The following is a 20,482-nucleotide window of genomic DNA, read 5'->3' as shown; positions in this document are numbered from 1 at the left end:
TAGATAGATAGATAGATAGATAGATAGATAGATAGATAGATAGATAGATAGATAGATAGATAGATAGATAGATAGATGTGAGATAGATAGAGAGATATGAGATAGATAGATAGATAGATAGATAGATAGATAGATAGATAGATAGATAGATAGATAACATGTGAGGCATACATTGGGCACAGACCTCGGTTATGTTCTGGATTGGCATCTATTATTTGGCTGTGAGGAGATTCGAGCTCTGGGCTGTTCCCTGCTCCAGTCATCCATTATGAATGGCCTTGACACTTGACTTGTGAGGTGTCCGGACTTTTCTCTAATCCCTCATTAATCAGCAATTGTTAGGACGACTCTTCCTCCTCAATCAGCCAGAACTCGGGGCACACTGTGCAGGAATGTCTGGAGGAAGCCACAACTTAACCTTCTCATGTTCTCTCTTTCAGGGTCCTGTCGGAGCTGCTGGCCCCAAAGGCAACCAGGTGAGCATGATGCGGGGCACAATATTACAGAGTACGCCCCGTTACCCACTATGGAAAATTTCACCACCGAAATCCACAGTAAATAAAAGTCCTGGAGTCGTCCTCATCTGTCAGAACGTCTATTAAGGGACAACTGGGTGACATCCAATATGGCCGCCATAGAAAGAAAGATCGGCCTGCCATGACAGATTCTCTTTAATTCATCGTTAGCAAATTTTAAGAAATGCTTTCTGGGATATTCTAGGTGCAGAAGGGGTGGAAATATATTTTACACATAAGCTCCACAACCAAATACAGACCACACCCGAATGACAACAGAGTGCCCCCATAACAGTGCCAGCCGGTGTTCTCATAACATTGCCCCATAACAGTGCCAGTGTGCTCCATAACGGTGTAAACCAGACTGATCGTTTAAAGGGAACCTGTCACCTCCCCTGACATGTCTGTTTTAGTAAATATTTGTATTCTCCATAAAATAACAATTCTGGAACATATTTTGTAAAAACTCTACATGTGCCGTTCCTCTGTTATTCCTTCTAGAATTTATTGAATGTATTGACAACTGGGAGTGACAGTTGGGGGGTGTCCCTGCACAGACTGACAAAGTCCAATCAGTGCTAACAGGGAGACTGTGTAGGGAAACACCCCTTAGACAAGGAGAATGGTAACACCCAGTTGTCAATTTATTCATAAATTTCTAGGAGGAATAACAGAGGAACAATACAATGCAGAGTTCTAAGAAAATATGCTCCAGAATTGTTATTTCATGGGGAAGCCAAGTATTTACTAAACTAAATGCGTCAGGAGAGGCAACAGGTTCCATTTAGTAGTGCCCCATAACATCATAAGAGTGCCCCATAACAGTCAGAATGACTCATGGAACAGTTCCCCCATAAAAGTGTCAGTGTGCCCTATAACAGTGACAACCAGAATGCTACCATGGATAACGTCAGCCAAAGTACTCTAACAAAAAAGTGCGAGCTGGAGAGCCCACATAACAAGATTAGCCAACGCTCCATAATAGTGCCGGAGTGCTGTCCAATTGTGAGCGTTAGAGTGCCCCATAACAGTGCCAGGCAGTGTCCCTATATTAGTACCCCTGTAACTTGTCCCAATGGTCCATGATAAAGCCAGCCAGTGTCTTCTGAAAAGTGTCTATTACCAGTCTATCCAGGGACATCTCATAACAGTGCCAGCCAGTGTCTTCATAACAGTACCCCCCGTAATAGCGTTAGAATGTGCCATAACAGTGCCAGCCAGTGTTCCTGTAACAGTACCCCCGTAATAGCATCAGATTGTGCCATAACAGTGCCAGACAGTGTCCCTATCACAGTAACCCCTGTAACATGTCAGAATGCTCCATAACAGTTCCAACCAGAATGACCCCATGACAGTGCCAGTCTGTGTATCCGTAACATTACCCCCATAATAGCGGCAGAACACACCCATGAATAGTGTCAGACACAGCATTAGCAGAGATCAGCCCTGGTCACTAGATGGCGTCTGTCTGTCTAAGTGTTATTGTTTATTTTTAGGGTTTTGCTGGATCGGACGGACTTCCAGGAGAAAAGGGAGAGATGGTAAGTGATGGCCAGTCCAGGGACCATATCGTTCTGCCCTCCATGTCCTTACATAGGGGCAGCAGGGTTCATAGATCTATCATATACAGGGACTCCGAGTATCATTATTATCCTCATAGTTGCTAAAGAAAGAACGGAGGCACAAGGTACCTCAACCTCAGCAATTTTGCTAGCACCCATTAAACTGCTTTGTCTTTGATTCAGCGGATGGGGACTTCCATATTAAGGGGGGCACGGAAAATTTGTAATACGCACAGAAAATGCTGATTTCCTTCTCTTCTATGCGTTTTCTAGGGACCATTTGGCCCGGTCGGACAGAAAGGAGAGGTAAGGGAATTTTAAGAATATTTTAATCATAACCATTGGACTGAGAAACATTTATTCTTTTTTCAGGGGGTGACCCGTTGAGGCTGGCACCGAAGGCTGAAGGAATAACAGGGGCCTTTCCTATTCAGACCCCCCATTCCATGCCTGTCACTAGGACAGCTCCTTTAAATTATGACATCTAAGATGCCCCAATGGGGTCTGCGATGAAGAATGTTGCATATAGATACTTCGCAGCTTCCCCGTCTACAGTGCCCCTGCCCACGCAGTACGGCAGACTAAACAGTAGTGGCAACATTATATAGTAGTACCCATACAATTGTGCCAGCCACATACAATAGTACCAGCCCCATTCTTGGCATTTATGCCCATACAGTACAGAAACCCAACCAACGGTAATGACAGAATAATAACAGTAGTGGTAGCTATATAGTAGTACCCACACTATTACACCCGGTACATACAATAGTACCAGCAAAGCTCAGCACCTATGGCATTGGAGACATATAAATACCCTAGGCGGCTCTTCCTGCTGCCTACTTCTTGTCCTGACCTTGCACCCAACCCAAACTTGTAAATGTCTGTAAAAATAAACTACAGCAGATATCAATATCATGCAATTCCTCCCCCTCCCCATCTCAACGTCAGTAAGGTGCTGTAAAGCCATCCTTAGTACAAGGGAAAGGACTACAGCGTGATATGTGCTCACAACTTTTGTGTTTCTCCTTGTCTTCCTATCAGCCAGGAGTGAGAGGAGAAACCGGCCCTAAAGGTATTTCCGGACCCAACGGCACATCCGGCGTACTTGGAATCCCCGGCCCACCAGGTTCAATGGGTTTCCAAGGAGAACAAGGAGTCCCTGGCATCACAGGAAAATCTGGTGTCCTTGTAAGTATCTCCCCACAGACATCTCACATATGCCGGCCCTCAATGACGGGTGAACAAGTGCTGTAGACACTACTGTATGTGGTGCCATCATTACGTGTTGGCTGCTACCCCCCCAAAACAGTCAGGGTCCTGTGATACAGGAGCAGTTCCACCTGCTTCTAGGAAAGCTGAGTGATCACCAATACGGACAGCGTGCCATAGGGTGGCCATCTAGCTTTCCTAGACCAGTCTATTTAATAGCAGCTGATGTGTGTACCCACACTGCCCCCTATCTACCAATTCCCGCAACTGAGGTTCTGAAAATGTGCTCTTTGCGATTAAAGTTTTAATTTACAATCACATTCTTCTATTAAGACGCACACATATCTATCAAATATCTATAGTGTTATACACCCCCAGAACATCCCACATTTTACTTGTATCCACTACCTACAGCGGTTGCGTCAACTTTTTTTTTTCAATTAGGAAATTAACTAAACAGGCAATTTGACATGGGGTGCAAAAACTTTTGCATGACACTATGTGCCAAAAATGGAATAGTCCTTTAAAATTTCCACATACGTCTTGTGTATGTGACATTTGTCCATAGGACCCCATGACCACGTCTCATGCTATGGACAATATATATGTATCCTGATTCAGCCCGGTAGCCCTTTTTATTACCCATACTACCCAGATCTAAAGATTAGATCAGCAAGAAGAGGGAGTAATACCTGAGCGCAGGATCAGACCACACGCAGGGTTTCCTTGTAGTCTGTGAGCATGGAGACACATAGAAAAGCATTGGAGCTGTATACACAAAACAGTAAGAGGCTTTTTTATGATCATATGAAACGTTTCTGTTTTTATTTTAGATGCAATGGAACGATAATAAAAAATAAAAAAACTGTTGCAAAAGTAAACATACCCGTTAAGCCGGGTTCCCACAATTCGGATACGCCACGTAAAAACTGTGCAGCGTATTTGACCTGGAACCCACAGTACATTCCGTCCGAAAAATCGCTCTACATTGTGATGTGGTTTTACGGACTGAATTTCCGTTTCCGAAAAGCAGCGCTTGAGAGAAAAAAGAAAAATGAAGGCGTAATGTGAACTGGGTTTCTGTTATTTCTATTGACCGGGTCACAAATAATGATTCCAGTAAATGTTTTTGTTGTGTTTTAGGGCAAGCTGGCAAGTGAGCAGCATATCCGGGAGTTGTGTGGTGGCATGATTAATGGTGAGTATCTGCACTATAAATACTGGACTCAGCAGGACCAGTCACTCAATGTCCGCCTAGTAGCTGTAAAGCTGGGCAGGGTCGTGGAACACCATGCTATCTCCATGACCTGAAGTAATGGCTCCTTCACGTGGACATATTTTTGGTCCATGTTTCATCCGCATATTTCTTGCCCAAAAAACGTTTCCGGGCAGTAGGAAAAAAAATTTGGGATCATAGTTGCTCCAAAATTCAACAGTTCATGACAGGTTGGTCGAAAAATGCTTGGTTGGCTTACAAATTTGCTACTTTTCCTGGGTTCTGAAACCCGTATGGAGGGCAAGAAGGGTCGGAAAGCTGAAATGTGATTGGTTACCATGGGCAGTATTTTGATGTGGACAATCTTTTTGGGCACAAGCCCTTCTAGGTGGATATTGTCTTTCAAGGGTTTCAAGTTGTCTTCAAGAATTTATCCAAGTCTGAGTATATCTGGATATCCAGGGATGTTAGGGTTGGGATTGCGATAAATTTGATGGTAGTAATAAAAAGGTCCTCCTTGCTGAGCTCCACGGTTAAGACCAGTCGAGGGGAGTATGTGGAAAATGCGTCTTCATCTACATATGATGTTTTAGGCTTCTTTACTCCATGTCATTACAGACCAAATTGCACAGCTAGCAGCTAATCTAAGAAGACCTTTGGCTCCAGGATTGGTTGGTCGACCAGGCCCTGCTGGACCACCCGGACAACAAGGTGTTCCTGGACGCATAGGACATCCTGGCGGTCGTGGACCACCAGGATACAGAGGGCCAACTGGAGATTTAGGAAACCCAGGTCTAAGAGGTAATGGGAGGCTGATTTCTACAAGTAGACCATAAAGGGTGGTTGCCATGGTCTTTAACATTGTTCCAGAGCTTCGTAGGAATAATACACCCCCAGTCAGAGTCTTCTGAAGCTATAAAAGAGATACCCCTAATGACTAATGTCTTCTTATGTTCTAGGTAATCTAGGTGAGAAAGGAGACAAAGGACAAGTTGGACGAGGCATTGATGGACCAGATGGTGATCAAGGAGAGCAAGGTATTGTCCTACCATCGGTGGGGGATTAATGTGGTATACACTTTATCCATTGCCACTGCCTCTAAGTTCTATATTGTATGATGATTTTATACATGGACCTTTGCATTATTTCCAGGTGCACAAGGAGTTCCTGGAACAAGCAGAGACGGTCGGGATGGTGCCCACGGGGAGCCTGGTTACCCTGGTGAGACTGGACGATCTGGTTCAGTAGGTGCTCAAGGAACTCCTGGAATATGTGACACATCCGCTTGCCAAGGTGCAGTCGCTGCAGGAAAATCTGGTTTCAAAAATTCATAAATCTCACATGGAACATAGAAAAAGAACTGTCAATTTACTACAGTGTTGTATGGCAGACCTTCCCGTAGAAGACCTTCAGGGAGGTGGTTCTTTATCACGAAAATTTAAGAATGGAGTACCAGCTCCACGAAACTGGAGAACATCTGAGTGAAAGTAATCTAGACAATGATTTTTTTTTTTTACCCCTGGCACCCACATTTATTTCTTACCTTCCTGGAACCCCACCCCCTTCACCTTAGACTTCCTTTCGGCCATGTTTCCTTGGCACGCTGCTCACCCTCTATTTGTGTCAGGTTCCAACATTCCGAGACCAAGGAAACCCATCCCTCTTGCAGTCTAATCTTGCTAGAGGTAAGTGTACATAGAAATTTCCACGGAAGACCATCTTGAGAACCTCACTCCACCGGCGTGGTGAGAAATAAACCTGCAGTGTGACTGAGACATGTAATAAAACCATCTCCAAGACCTAGAGAAGTACTGTATGATGTGTTGTAAAAATAAAGAGTCCGTTTTTTAAATCATGTGCATATTATGTCCTGTTTTAGCGCGCTGCCCTTACATATTGGACAAATAAATGGCTGCAAACTTGTGAATATCAGCGATTCGAAGACAAATAGTATTTATTTTGGTGACTTGTATGTACAATAAAACCTGTTGCTTCATCTGATGTAATGACTGAATAAAGCCACTTTCACCACCCGGAAAAGAACTGTCAAAAAATGTGCAATTTATTAACAACACTTAAAGAGGTGGACATTGTCCATCACAAGGGCAGGGACTGTATAGTATACATAGAGCTATTGCTACTACTTCTAATATTACTAATAATACTACTCAACAACACTTTCATACACAACCTCTTGTACAACCCAAACTATCATTGTTAACAATATTCCTGGCAGAACTTAGAAAGAGGGGAGTGATAGATCAATATTTAAGACAGTGGTGAGGGAACTGTCAAAAGCAGGGTTCAACTTTCATCATAGGGGTGTGTAGAGTACCCATGGCAGTTCCTGATTTACTTCCCATCAACAGCTAGGCTTTTAAGAACTCACTGCATTTATCCCAAAATTCTAGAGCAGTGGTCTACAACCTGTGCCTCTCCAGCTGTTACAATACTACAACTCCCAGAGTAACCTGACAGATGCAGGCTGGGAGTTGTAGCTTTGCAACAGTTGGAGAGCCACAGGTTAGAGAGACGGCTATACGAGAGGATTACATCTGCATTAAACTTCTATATGGATCAGCTCTTTTATATGGGGTGCAGTACCGTACCCATGGCAGTTCCGTACCCATGGCAGTTCCACATTTGCATTATAGTAGTTTACACAAAGTAAACAAAGAACAACACCGGAAGTACTTCCTTACATTTCTGCCAAATACAGCAAATAAGGCATGGAAGTTCTGTCCAGGAATCTAGTTGCTATGAGGAACAACTCCATGTTTCCTTAGCAACAGTTTTCAAGCATAAACCCTATTGTGTGCAATTCTGGTGGATGGTTGATTAGATAGGGGTGCCGTAAGGTAGAGATGGCTGTTCAACATCTACAATAGACTGGTTTACACAAAAAAAAACTCAAAAACCGAAACACTGACAGTACTCCCTGTAAACCTCAATTACATTTTTGTCAAATAAAGCAAGTTAAACACAGATGTGTTGACAAATCTGGTTGCTATAAGGAACAACTCTATGTTTTCATAGTAACAGTTATCAAGTATAAGCCCCATTTTGTGCCATTGCCACCGACAGAAAGGGACCACGGCGCCCCCCTTGATGAGGTTGGTACCACAAAATGTCTTTAAAAAGTTGCTTTTGCCCATTTGAGCTAATACAGGTATACAGCTATACATTGGCTATGTACATTACTATGGAATAAATATAAACCAATACAGAAACAGTATAATTGAGCAGAAATTCAGCCGACAAATAAATAATGAGCTCAGTGGCTTTCATCGCAGCTTCACGCTCCATTACACCAGCAAACCCAAGCTGGCGTTCTGCTTCTTACAGCTCTAAAGGAGTATTTGTGACATGCACATACACCCTAGCCACAGGCTATAAAGTAGTGGCCTGCAACTAGTGGCTCTCCTCAAACTGCAACTCCCAGCATGCATGTGTATGCTGGGTATTGTAGTAGTTTCACAACAGTCTATCAGACGCTTGTTGCAGACCGCTGCTCTTTGTGCAGCTTGAAATGTAATATGTATGTATCAAAAACTCCACACCCCCCATATACAAATGTGATAAAACTACAATCATCACTATTGATGATTTACAGATTTTTGGTTGTTTTTTTTTGTTTAGCTTTCAACGAAATATTTATTACTACTATAACTTAGGCTACATCTACATTTCTTCCTAAAATAAAAAAATTACCTGGAGATGTCAGACCCCGAGTTGTATGAAATCCTAATATGTCCTATATTATTTTGGTCTCCTACATGGGTACTGACAACCAGTAGTGGGACCCATTACCGAAACCATAGAGGTGATCACCCAGCTTTTTACAGAGCCGGAATGGTATATAAGCCAATGTTATGTGGAGGTAAATAACATACGGATGACTCTCATGCCTACTGCACGCGATCGTTGTGTGCCGGCCGGGTCCCGTCCGTGATTCGTGGAAAGATAGGACATGTCGGAGAAGTGAATGTGTCTGTGAATCAGGTGCCACTCGGACGCTGATAAAAAAGTCTCGAGTGGCACTCGGTCGTGTGCAACGGGGATCAGGGTTTGTGGCAAGCAGGGTGACAGCCTCTACGAGCCCGGTAATGGGTCATCACCCAAATAGGAGACCAAGAAAAAAAAGGCTTAAAAGATTACCAAAAGGGGGCGACTCGGGGGCTGCTATCTCCCGGCAATGTTTTTGTTTTTTTTTGCATTTAAGATACATTTGGTATTTGTTCTACTGAATAATCCGGACACCCGACCGACAAGGTGGATGCAGCTCGGGTCACCTTGAATGTTATCGGCGCACCCTACACCCAGTTACTCGACAGCCAGGAGTGAGCTGCTCCCTGCCGCCTCCTGGGCTGAGCCAGATCTCAGACCATCTAATCTGGAAACTTTTACTCTTCTTCCCGTTCTCCCACAGAAAACCGTTTCGAACTCCTGGAACACAGAATAAAGTGTAATAATAACCATCATAGGGAATAGTAAAAGTTGCATGGTGACGCCATTTCTACTTCTATATACAGGTAGCTGCTATGGCGCTTGGCTGTTTCTGCTCACGTTCGTCTCCCCCTATGGCCTGGTGAGAACTAGTGATGTCTGACCTTTTTCAGCGTGTCTCCGTGTCTCTCCTGGACGTACTTCAGGAAGGCCGTAGTCCACTGCAGCGTGGTCGCCTTATCCGTCTCCACTGTACAAAATGGAACTAAATTGTTCAGCTCATCGCAGCAAACTCTAATTCTGCGTCTGCAAACAAAGGAAGAAGACAAGGAATTTAATAACCAGCCATTACGTGAGGGAGTGTCGGCGTGGGGACAGGGTGGCCATGGACAAGCGTGCGGCATGGCTCTCTATGGAGAAGTGTCAATGGGATTTTATATGTAGAAACCTGTGCGGACGTGATTCCCCGCTCTGCACACAATATAAGGCCTCATGCACATGGCCATATTACCACTATGTTTTAGAAAGTCATCATAGGGTTCCCATTGTAGCGCATTGGGCCTCTACTGGAGCTCCATATGCCCCTGATTTCACGTGGCAGCGTACGGCTGTGGCCATCAGATGCTGTATGTATGGGGGGGGGGTAAACCTCTGTACACAGGCTGAAGGAGCAATCACGCGGCAGGCAGATGACGAGTCCGGTTTGAAGGGGACCAGTCAAAGACTAGCACTTTCCCAACAGTTGGAGACCACTGATGAGTCCCAGACTAAGCGCAGCCGCTCTCTACTCATCATGTGTTGGCTAAAAACGTGCACGTGACCAGTAGAGGGCGACTCCTGCAGGCAAAGCGAGCAATAAAAGCAAGAAACCGTTCACTGTTCTGACCACTCCATTTGGGCTAGTCCACACGTGACGGAAATACTGCGGAAAACCCGCAACCTAATACAAAAGCAGAAGAGTGGATGAGATTTCAAGAAATATCATCCACTCGCTATTTACCGGATATGCGGAGATTCCGCACACAAACTGACATGTGGTGCGTTTTTTTTTAAGCCGCAGCATGTCAATTGTGTTTGCGGAATCGCCGCTATTTTGTTGCGGCTTTTCCCCATTGAATTCAATGGAGATCTAAAACCTGCAACAAACACTGAAGTGTTGCGACAAAATCGTAATTTAGAAAAAAACAAAAAAAACCCCTATTACCGTACTTACCATCGACGCTCCTCAGGCCGGCCTCCTCAGATGACAATTCATCCCAGGCCACCGCCTCTGCAGCCAATCCCATTTCATGCTTGTGGCATCAAATGTCATCCCAGGAGGCCGGCCTGCCGGCTGATTCTACAGTTTTCCGCAGTGGACATTCTGGTCGAAAAACTGCACCACAATTTGGTGCGGTTTTTCTGTGTACCTTTATGCAGCGTATCCGCCCCGTGTGAACTCAGCCTTAGGGTGTATTCACACAAGCAGGTTTTGTGGGTTTGTATTTTTGACACAATAATAGCCAAATCACAGCAAAAACGCATGGTAGCTGTTTCTATCACTGTGGAGCTCTATACACCCGTCATCGGAGCAACATGGATCGTCAGTTTGCACAATGCAGTTTATTTGTTGCAATGTAACAGCGCATAACACATATCAGACAGCCTCACCTGCGGTCTCGCTCCATACGATTGTGCCTCTCTCTGCGCTGAGAGGTGCCAGCCAGCTTATTATCAGGTGCCTGCTCCGCAGTTTTAATTTGCGTAGGTGCCCAGGGCGCCCCCTGGCAGATGTTTCTAATGTCACTCAGGACTCTCCGCTCCATGTCGGTGTTTTCTTGATGTATGCGGCTTCTCTTCTTTATTGATTGCTTAATCAATGGATCTGTAAAGGGATATTCAGAGTCATAAAGGTGTCCAGCAAGGCAAAGGCTTAAAGGGTGACTCCACACATAAACCGAAACATCCACTTTTGGTCGGAGTTGTGGAGTTTTATATACCCTCAAAGAACGGCGTACATACCATAGTGGCAGATCATGTGGCTGCTATGGGGCCTGGAGGTGGAGCTGCTTTGTAAGTAAAGTCAAAAATTGGGCCAGGGGGCACATAAAGGGGGAAACACCAGGTCCTTCTGTCCTTGGTGGCAAAACCCGGGACTATAATGGGGTCCTATTCTGACTTTTGATATAGGGCCCCTCTCTTGGTGTAATTCAAGTAAGTCACACTTTTTTTTTAGGGGGGGGGGGGCGGTTCAAAAAATTTGGCCAAATGCTGATTTTTCAGTTGTCCGTGCATATAAGTCGTCCGGGTCACCTGGACTCATGTATTTCAATGGCGCCGTCCACATGACCGTTGTTTCAACGGATGGTGTGAAAGGTCCATTAAAAAAATAGGACATGTCCTATCTTTTTTGCGCTTCACGCATCCCTCCATAGACTCTAGTCTATGCGCGTCCCGCACGGGTGCACTTCGGCAGTTTTTCCCGTCCGAGCTTGGCCACGTTCGTCTGCCCAACGTAGCCCAAGTCTCAGGTGATTGTTCAGAGATGCAAACCATGAAGATCTCACCTTCCACTTTAATCAAGACCTCCCCGGGCAGCGATTTATTTTGGGATCCCAAGTTCTGCTTTGAAGATTCAATGTCCTGCTGATAACAAAAGGAAAAGCCTCGAGACAGAGAGATCTCCTGATTCTTTGCTGCCTCCAGCAGGGGGCAGGATGCTCCGCAGTTTAGAGAGGAATTAGTCTGGAAAATAACATGAACATGAATTAAGCAGGGGCGGGAACACCATATGTGCAACCCATGCCAGTAGGTATGAGGGCTCACTGTCACATTAAAAGTAGCTTCCTAATGCCCGGCGGCCCCTCTGTGTGTCCCTATCCTTACTGCCGGGGACTGGTGATCACCTGTGTTTGGGAGGGATCAGCGTTTCCAATAGGAGTCGTGTTCTGTAGGTTGATGCCGGAATGTACCAACTGGAGTGACGATGAGGCAGCTTTGTTCTTCACTAGGGGGGGGCACTTGCCTGGCTGTTGGGTTCCGATTAGCTGTGAAGGGTGGCGGATAATGGTCACCAAACTGTAATGAAAGTCCAGGTTATTATATCCGGCCTGTATGGTCCTGGAAGTAAATTCTCTACAAATCTTATTGAATGTCTGGAGCAAATGTGGGACTCAGATTCACGTATTTCACACAATCCCCCAGAGTTATCCTTCAAGAACTCCCATGAGAACTGCAATGGAAAAGAGGTCTCCATGCACTGACATCCTGGAGAGCTTGTGCCTATATACAGTAGCCGACCTGAAGCAGAGCTGCAGTGTAAAGCTCGGGGAGGGACAGAGCAGACGCCTTTAGTAAGACACAAGGTGGATTTTAGACTACCTCAAAAGTTGGAGTCACTGATCATAGCTAGGCACTAAGGGATATGACTGATTGAACATCAGGTTGCACATCTGTACATGCTTTTCCTATGACAATGCTTCCATCCCATACCTTAGCGTTGTTGTCATAGGGGCATTATGTAGACAGAAGGCAGTGTGGATGCGGACATTTCTGTGGACGAAGAGTTGGATCTGCCAGAGCACAGGAGTAGGTGCGTTGTCATAGGAGAGTCAGGTCCAGATGAGCTTCTTATAGAGGTCCTGGTGGTGCAATCAGTACTGGCGTGGTGTTGACCCCTCTTTACATTTTTAAAACATAAAAAAGTGCCATCCATATAATTCTCTGGGGAGTTCTCCTTTATAGAGAACCTGACATGGTAGAAAAACTCCAGTTGGGCCCCAGTGTGTTTAATTCCCTAACAAAATAGCGGCTCCTCGGGGTAAAGAATTTGACCGGGGGCCCAACTTAAGCTGTTCTATATGTAGGTAACACATGGAGCTTCTCTTTTTTAGGACCCCACCAGAAAGCATCCTGTATCTCAGCTTCCTGGAGACCTATTTGACAATAGGGGTGTTGCCCACAAAAAAAACAATTGGATTCCACCCGAGTACGAGCACGATTAAACTGTAATTGCCCATCGACCACATTGAAAAGCATAAAATACACACTTGTTCGCAGTTACAGCGGTCTCCGGCATCTCCGTACACCTGGGTACATCGGTCGATACACTGTTAAATCTGTCCTCTAAACGAACACGAACCGTAGACTTTGTCCTGGGTTCAGACATGTGACCTAAATCCTCATTGAGTCGAATGCCATCGCTAACCCTTATTGGACCTGCCTCTGAGGAGTCACCGCTAGTATTATTGGGGTGTTTTTCAGCCATGTTACCACTAGGGGGAGGTAAGCTGGATTCACTAAGCATCATCATCCTCAGTTCCTGAAAGCCAACATGTCCTAAGGTTTGGTTAGTGCTTATTATATTACTTTCAGAAGACACCGCTGATTGACATACGACTGGGCGGACATCTTGGCCGCTGGTTGCAAGGCTCGTCGATTGATACTGAGGCGCATTGGACAAATTAGTGGATGTAAAAAAAGGGGCGCTCATCCGTGCCTCCACATCACCCTCATTACTCTGGGAATCTGTGTGTGAATAGAGGAGCTGGTGCAGTTGGGTGTATTCGATCTCGGTCAACTCAACTATGTTTAATTCAGCGGCAGTAAAATTCGAAGCCTGGTCGTTAACCCCGCCCTCACCGGCGCACGTAATCACGGTGGAAGAGTCCGTAGATCCGGCGGGACAGCTAGAAGTCGTAGGATGTGCTGGGGTAGACCTAAACATAATCGCGTCAGACTGAATAAGTCCTAAAAATATCAAGTAAAACTTGTCGCCAAAAACGTAAAGCAAAATGGCGCCAGATTTTTAAAAGATAATTAGTCTCAATAAAGTCTCCAACAGTATACAGAGGGCAAACATCACAGAATTCACATAGACGACATAGAGCAACAGGAAAACGCGCCAATGAAGGTGATCAAGTACGGTCAATGGGTAAAAATATAAAACCGTCTCCAAGACGGAAAGCAACAACAAGCAAACCGTAAATGCAGGGAAGTAGGAACAGACCACGGTCAGGAATCTCAAGACGTGACACTTAACGCTATGAAACGCTTCTAACAAATAATAATACACAACAAGTAGATAAAACCTGAATATCTGGGTATGAAAAGGATGTGGCATGAGTAGAGTCTTACAGGAGCTCAGGACTGGGTATTATTATATCATTATATCACCTAGAAGAGGTGCGGAGCCGCTGAAAACAACAACCAGACTGCCGGCACGAGGAAAACGCGGGGGAGGAGCAACCAAACCGTCCTTAACCGCCTCCCTGTGACGTCATCGCTCGATAGGCGGTAACCGTCTACAAACCCCGCCTACACAGACCACAGCTAATTGTCAGCACTGCCGCCTCTCACACTCCCGTGACCGGTGTATGGGGAGCGGGAGATAAAGCTGATATCTCCGAACTTCACTGCTGCCGATATATTATGGACGTGCGTGCGGTCGGTAGAAACATGGAGGAGCATCTGGGACACTCAACGTCGGTCTTACCTGACGCATTCTACGTCAACCCATGTGACTCTTCCACGTACGTCGCTTGAATGGAGCCGCCATTTTATTGGTAGGCTTCACTGATGTATACATGTCGGCTCGTTATGTTCTTTCCGTAACAGGACAGGCAACAGTTTCTACTCCGAGGCGGTAGAGGGCGCTCTGCAACTAGTGCAAATGAGCATCCTGTTTCCAATATAGACCAATCAAGTTCCAGAAGTTAGTAAACAGCAAACACAGATTATCGGGTTGCTAAGGGGCAACATCACGGAGTTTTGAGCAGTAAGAGATAGAGAGGATGGTCTTAATCTCTGCTCTTTCCTAATCTGAGTGACCGAAGACTAGGGACATCGTGCTATATAAAAGGGTTGTGATTGCAGGAGTGTATCCATGGCAACCAGTCTCAGATGACAGCAGAGTAAGGGAGAAGCAGCCTAGTAGTAGTCACTCCAGGTCACTCAGGCCGGGTTAGTAATCAGATTTTACTAAAACGAAATAATTTAATAGGGTTTTCTGGATTAGAAAACAGGCATTTGGGGTTTTTTTTTTTTTTTTAAACAGAAGAAACAGCGCCATTGTTGTCCATTGGCTGTGTCTGGTATTGCAGCTCATCCGTGTTCCAGGCTCCCCCCCCCCCCAATCCTGGACAACCCCTTTAAGTGGATTACTACATTAAGAAACGCCTCTCAAGAGATGCATAAAATATCCTCGTCCGCTGCCATATTGTAGCGGGAAAACATGGCGCCAATTGTGAAAATACAATAGGCCAAAAAGATCGTTGTGTACTTTACAAACACAAATCTGTGGCCATTTATTAGGCACAACGGCTCCCTCTGTTCCAGGATTTGGATGAGGTCACTGCTCACAGCCCCCCCCCCCCCCCATCAAATAATATTTCATAATTATAAAAGTACTACTCATAAAAGATGTTTAAAGTGGAGTTCCCCTTTAAGTTGCTGTGGTGTGATGTTACCATTCGGGATGGAGTGCCCCTTTAAATCTGATGAAAAGAACAGTAATTCACTTTTTGGCTATACTTCACATAAACATTAAAAAAAGGGCCAATGTTTCTCCCGGAGCAAAATACGTGGAGTCAGAAAACCAACAATTAGTGAAAATTAACCATCGTAGATATTTATTCTACTTACAAAATTAACATTTACACTTGTAATGTACAGTGATGTTCTCCCATATAAAATGCTACTTTACACAAACACAAGCGCGAAATCTTTTCTTCCCAATTCCTGAACGACGGTCGTGAAACTCAAAAACTTATATCCAAGGGCCAGGAAACGGGAATTTCTTGACAGCGTGGTCTTCAAAACGGTGGACGTACCAACTGTCCGGTCAAGGAGGGGTGCGCTTTAACGAACGACTGTAGGTTAGTGATGGAAAGAAGTTGATTTTGGGAATCTGGGAGTAAAAATTGAAAAATGTATCTCCACCCACTACTTACTGAGTAAATATACGGATATTATCTTAATAAATTTGGGCATAATGGGGGGATGATAGTCATCAGGACTATTGTCGACTTCCTGGGGAAACTCAATGGACCCAAATTTTTCTCCTGAATAGCGGCATCCGATGTAGAACGAGAGAACCGTCAAACATTTCATAGCAGCACATCTCCGACTAAAACATCTACATTTAGGTTTTTGATTTTTTTTTTTCTTTTTACAAAATATTCCTTTGTGTATGAGTGAGAAAACCCTCCTGAAGTCAAAAATCCAGAAAACTGCTGGAGAACATTAGTATAAACTCTAGCACCGCTCCTCCCTGGTGATCCAATCACTACACGAATTGTCCGGTGTAGAAGAAAAGGAGGAACATGTAAGAAGGTTTTATATCTTGGGGTGGGGGGGGGGGGGGGTAATAGTGAGTCGGGGACATGTGATTTTCCAGCAGCTGTAGACCAGTGTATGACAGGAGGGCTTGCCCTCCCTCTCGAGAGGCGTTATATATATATTTGACACTATTTATATACATATGTACATTATTACAGTTCAGTATTTCATCACGTGTGACTTGAGGGTGCAGCCTCGGTCGACGCGGTCTTGGAAGAGTCTTTCGATCTGTCAGATTTAGAGTCTTTGTTATCTTTGCTTTTGCTGCGGACTGTGCGATCTCGTACTCGCTCTCTGTCCCGCTCTCTTGTTCTGTCGCGATCTCGGTCTCGTTCTCGGTCCCTCTCCCTGTCTCGATCACGATCCCTACTTCTAGATCTGTCCCTGGATCGATCTCTACGTCTATGTGAATCTCTGTCCCGGTCTCTATGCCTGTCCCTATCACGGTCTCTCTCTCGTTCCCTCTCTCTATCTCTGTCGCTATCTCTGTCTCGCTCCCGCTCCCTTTCCCGGTCTCTTCCTCTGTCACTATCTCGGTCTCGCTCCCGTTCCCTATCTCTGTCCCGGTCTCTTCCTCTGTCCCGGTCACGATCTCGGTTTCGGTCTCTATCCCGGTTTCTATCACACTCCCTCTTTTCTAGGTCTTTGTCTCCATCTCTGTTTTTCTCAGTGTCTCGGTTTGACTCTCTTGTTCTTGGTCGATCAAATTCTCTACTTCTTTCCAAATTTCTCTCTCTGTTCCAGTTTCTACCACGGTCTCTGTCCCACTGTGCATCACTTTCTCGCTCCCTACGTCTTTCATCAAACCCTTGATTTGATGGACGTTCAGATGGTTCTGGTTCATTAGGTCCCTCAAAGTTTCGAGGTCTTCCTTCAAAACCTTGACCGCGCTGGTCTTTATTCTGTCTGAAGCTGTTAGACTCCCAGGGATCTGAATCTTTCCTATGTTCTGTAAAATCCTGATCGGAATCTGGGCCAGGCTTGACCCAGTTTTCACTTCTGTTTGGAGGCAGAATAGTTGGAAGCTCAAGCAGAGGACGGGGTCTCAGTTGTTGAGGTTGTTCCGAAAATCTAGAAGGTGCTGGACCCCGCTGTTCACCATATAGGACAGGAACACGCTGATTGGGAAATAAGGGTGGCGAGTTGTTATTGGGTACGTCTAACTGAGGAGATGAAGGCCCTCTTGGTCCAGGAAAGTGACCTGAACCATGTAAACCTTCAAATTCATTTGGATATTGTCCGCGTGGAGTAAAGTGTGGGAGTGCAGGCCCGCTAAGCCCTCCAAATGACGTAGGAATTTGCGCACCTCGAGAAGGTCTAAGTGGTTCATCAAAATTGAATGGCTGTGCCGGTCCTCCCATAAATGGAGCTGCTAAGGGTCCTCTTTGACCATCAAATCTTAGAAGCGCATCATATCGCGGTAGCCCATCAAACCTGAGGGGTGCATCACCTGTGCCACCAAAAGGAGAATCTACTAATTCTAAATGTGGACTGTTTTGCCGATCTAATCTAGGAGGAGAATGTCCCTTTTGAGCAGGAAAAGGATTAAGGGGTACTCTGTCTCTAAAGGGATGAGGAGGTTCATGACCGAATTGTTCAAGCAGAACAGACCCAGGTCCTTTTTGTTCAAAGTTTTGGTCAGACTGAATGCCACCGTATCCTTCCAAGTTTACTGAAAAATTGTTCTCGGAAAACATGGTGGGTGGTCTTAATCCTGCATTAGGCATAGAGAGTCTTTGTTCACCAAACAGTGGTGGTATGTCATGCTGTGGTGGTCCCAGTAATAAATTATTTGCAAGGGGCTGCAGATTCCTATTGTCCCCCTGCTCTAGAAAGGAGGCATGATTCTTGTTCTGTGCAAACATTTCCCTTGGTGGTTCAAAGTGATCAGGCCGATTTCCTTGAGGAACCTGACTGTCAAAATTCCGAGATTCCATGACCCAGTTTGGCTCTTGTGTCGAAGGATAACACATGGTGTTACTAGCAGTAAATGAGGCAGTCTGAATTAATGGTGGGATACCTCCAGGTGTTGGTAACAGTACCTTGCGTGGGGGTTTCGGTATAGCTATGGAACTTTCACGTGTAAGAGTTTCATCTGGTACGTTATACCAAGGAGCCTCCTCTCGCTTATGGTCTTCCTCGACCTTATCAAGGATGATTTCAGTAGTTTGATTAGTAATGTCCACACTAACTAGAGGTTTTGCCTGTTCCTCCGTGCTGGAAAATATAGGGATAGATGTATTAGGTTCAGATGAAACCGGTTCAAGTTCTTTCTCAAGTGGCAACGGTTTGATGGGAACGTCTCCAGTATCTGAAGGCATTTTGTTTGTTGCTTGTCGAGGATCTCTGGCTTGTCTAGGATCACGTTTGGTAGGGATAACCAGTTCTGAAGTTACACTCTTGGTGGTCTTAGTTGAACTCGACTCTCGCTGGAAGAATTCAGTCTTCGTTATAGAAGATTTTGGGGGAGGTGACATTAGCGCATCAGAGACTGAGAAATGAGCCATCGACACCCCTACAGCTGCTCTTTGCTGCCTAAGAGCTTCCTCCTGTTCCTCTAGTTGTCTTTTTTGCTCCTCTATCTGCTTGTTCAGTTCCTCCAACATTTTTTGCTGTTCCAAGAGTGAAGAAGAATCGGCAACATCGGTCAAAAACTCTTCACCTACTTCCGCAGGCTTGATTTTACTTGCAGCAGTCATCTTATTGGGCAATTCCTCGACTGGAACTTTAGCTTCTTCTAAGATGGTTTCATCTTCCGGATCATACGCCTCCTCATCATACAAATTTTCACAAGGCTGCTCTGGTTCATAGGGGGTTTCGTTATTGTCATCCACTACTGCAGTATCAAAAGCCTTTTCTGGATCATACTCTTCTTCTGGATCATAGGGCCGATCATTATCCTCCTCTTCGAAGGCTTTTTCTTTCGTCATCCCGCCGAACTGCTGTACAATGGAATCCACAAACCCTCTCTCAACCGCGCTCTCTTTAGCGGTGATTGTGACAGTAGGAGAGTTGGACGTTTCCGCCTTCTTATCGGACGATTTTCCAAAGAGGGTCTTCAAAATGTGTTCCAGTGGAGTCTTCGACGTTGCCGCAGATTCTTCAAGTGCTGGCGGTGGAGAGCTACGGGCAGTATTGGCTGTGGAGATTGGCTCAGCTTTAGAAGCTGGCAAAGGAAGGACGGAAGGAGCCACCTTTGGAACAGATTCTGCAAGCGGAGGAGGAGATCCCGGTGGTGTGGTACTTTGAATGGCCGTACTGGAGCATGGTTGGTATTTCTGAGGCTTCTTTTCTGCTTGAGATGGGACAGAGGTTTTGGTAAAATTAACGATATCCATCTCTTCCTGGTTTGGAGGTTTCATTCGCTTTTCTTCTACTTTGTCTGGTTCACTTGGAGCTGGACGCTTGTTTCTCTGACAAATGACCAATCCCAGGATTAAGTTTGGACGTGTTTTTTCAAGGCCTAGAAACAAAAATACAAGAGAGCATTAAATACGAGGTGCGTTTTGCATTAAATCTAGTCCCTCTTGAGAGGGCCTGCATGCATTTTACATCAGTGGGCGGCATAATGTCCACACAGCTACCCCTGAAGGAATACAGGGGTATGACAAGTGGGAACGAAGACCAATTGAAAGCAGCGACTGAACTCTAATGTAGCTGTAATAGAACAGTCTGTATTAAGAATATGGTCTTTATTATTCATTCATATACTTTTAGTCCCTTAACAAATCTATAGCAAGTGGCCGAGTGTAGCAGTGGGACCCTCAACATTCGAAACGGCAGGAATACTGCTGCTTGTTCAGGGGCTGGACAGTGTAAATGGAATTTATTTTCTGTTCAAAGTCCCATGTCTTCTTCATGTGCTCGATCTCAGCTATGGTAGGTTATATCGCTGAAATAGGAGTCAATTACACAGTCGTGCCATTTTCAGGTATGGAGCATTCCCACATAATGCTTTATTCATTTGTATGATGTGAAATGAAAAAGTCATAGAATCAGCCGATTAAAAACAGGATATAGTTTTATAGCCCGGGCCGCTCAATGTGATATATAAGCTTCCGGTAATATGATTTAATTTAACCAAAATGTTTTGGTTTTATAAGAAGAGGAAGGAGATGGAAGATTACAGGATCAGACTACACAGGGCTATATTGTAGTCTGTAACCATAGCGACATATAGATCTGTATGGGAGCTGTATACATAAAACAGTAGT

General features: G+C 45.0%; 3 protein-coding genes across 4 annotated transcripts in view; 1 reads left to right on the top strand and 2 right to left on the bottom strand.

Moving 5' to 3' along the window:
* COL9A3 (collagen type IX alpha 3 chain) overlaps window positions 1-6,528 on the top strand; it is a 32,934-nt gene extending 26,406 nt beyond the window's left edge. Inside the window, exons 25-32 of the mRNA XM_075846238.1 lie at window positions 441-476; window positions 2,012-2,056; window positions 2,351-2,383; window positions 3,122-3,268; window positions 4,433-4,487; window positions 5,124-5,306; window positions 5,465-5,542; window positions 5,658-6,528. Coding sequence (XP_075702353.1) covers window positions 441-476; window positions 2,012-2,056; window positions 2,351-2,383; window positions 3,122-3,268; window positions 4,433-4,487; window positions 5,124-5,306; window positions 5,465-5,542; window positions 5,658-5,839 — 759 coding nt within the window. The 3' untranslated portion in view covers window positions 5,840-6,528. The remainder of the gene's footprint in view (window positions 1-440; window positions 477-2,011; window positions 2,057-2,350; window positions 2,384-3,121; window positions 3,269-4,432; window positions 4,488-5,123; window positions 5,307-5,464; window positions 5,543-5,657) is intronic.
* TCFL5 (transcription factor like 5) lies at window positions 6,442-14,407 on the bottom strand. The gene is made up of 6 exons (XM_075846739.1): window positions 12,980-14,407; window positions 11,837-12,008; window positions 11,498-11,675; window positions 10,602-10,815; window positions 9,116-9,257; window positions 6,442-8,951 (listed from the first exon to the last, which is right to left on the bottom strand). The coding sequence occupies exons 1-6, from the start codon at window positions 13,654-13,656 to the stop codon at window positions 8,829-8,831; spliced, it is 1,506 nt and encodes a 501-aa protein (XP_075702854.1). The 5' UTR covers window positions 13,657-14,407; the 3' UTR covers window positions 6,442-8,828.
* A 1,871-nt stretch (window positions 14,408-16,278) lies between these two features.
* Window positions 16,279-20,482, bottom strand: part of DIDO1 (death inducer-obliterator 1) — a 71,182-nt gene continuing 66,978 nt past the window's right edge. For both annotated transcript variants that reach the window (XM_075846737.1, XM_075846738.1), the window contains one exon: window positions 16,279-19,731. In XM_075846737.1, coding sequence (XP_075702852.1) covers window positions 16,439-19,731 — 3,293 coding nt within the window. In that variant the 3' untranslated portion in view covers window positions 16,279-16,438. The remainder of the gene's footprint in view (window positions 19,732-20,482) is intronic.

This window comes from Rhinoderma darwinii, chromosome 13 (assembly GCF_050947455.1).
Source record: "Rhinoderma darwinii isolate aRhiDar2 chromosome 13, aRhiDar2.hap1, whole genome shotgun sequence".
Taxonomy (NCBI): Eukaryota; Metazoa; Chordata; class Amphibia; order Anura; family Rhinodermatidae; genus Rhinoderma; species Rhinoderma darwinii.
The sequence above is the reverse complement of the archived record's forward strand: the minus strand, read 5'-3'. Positions and strand labels throughout refer to the sequence as shown.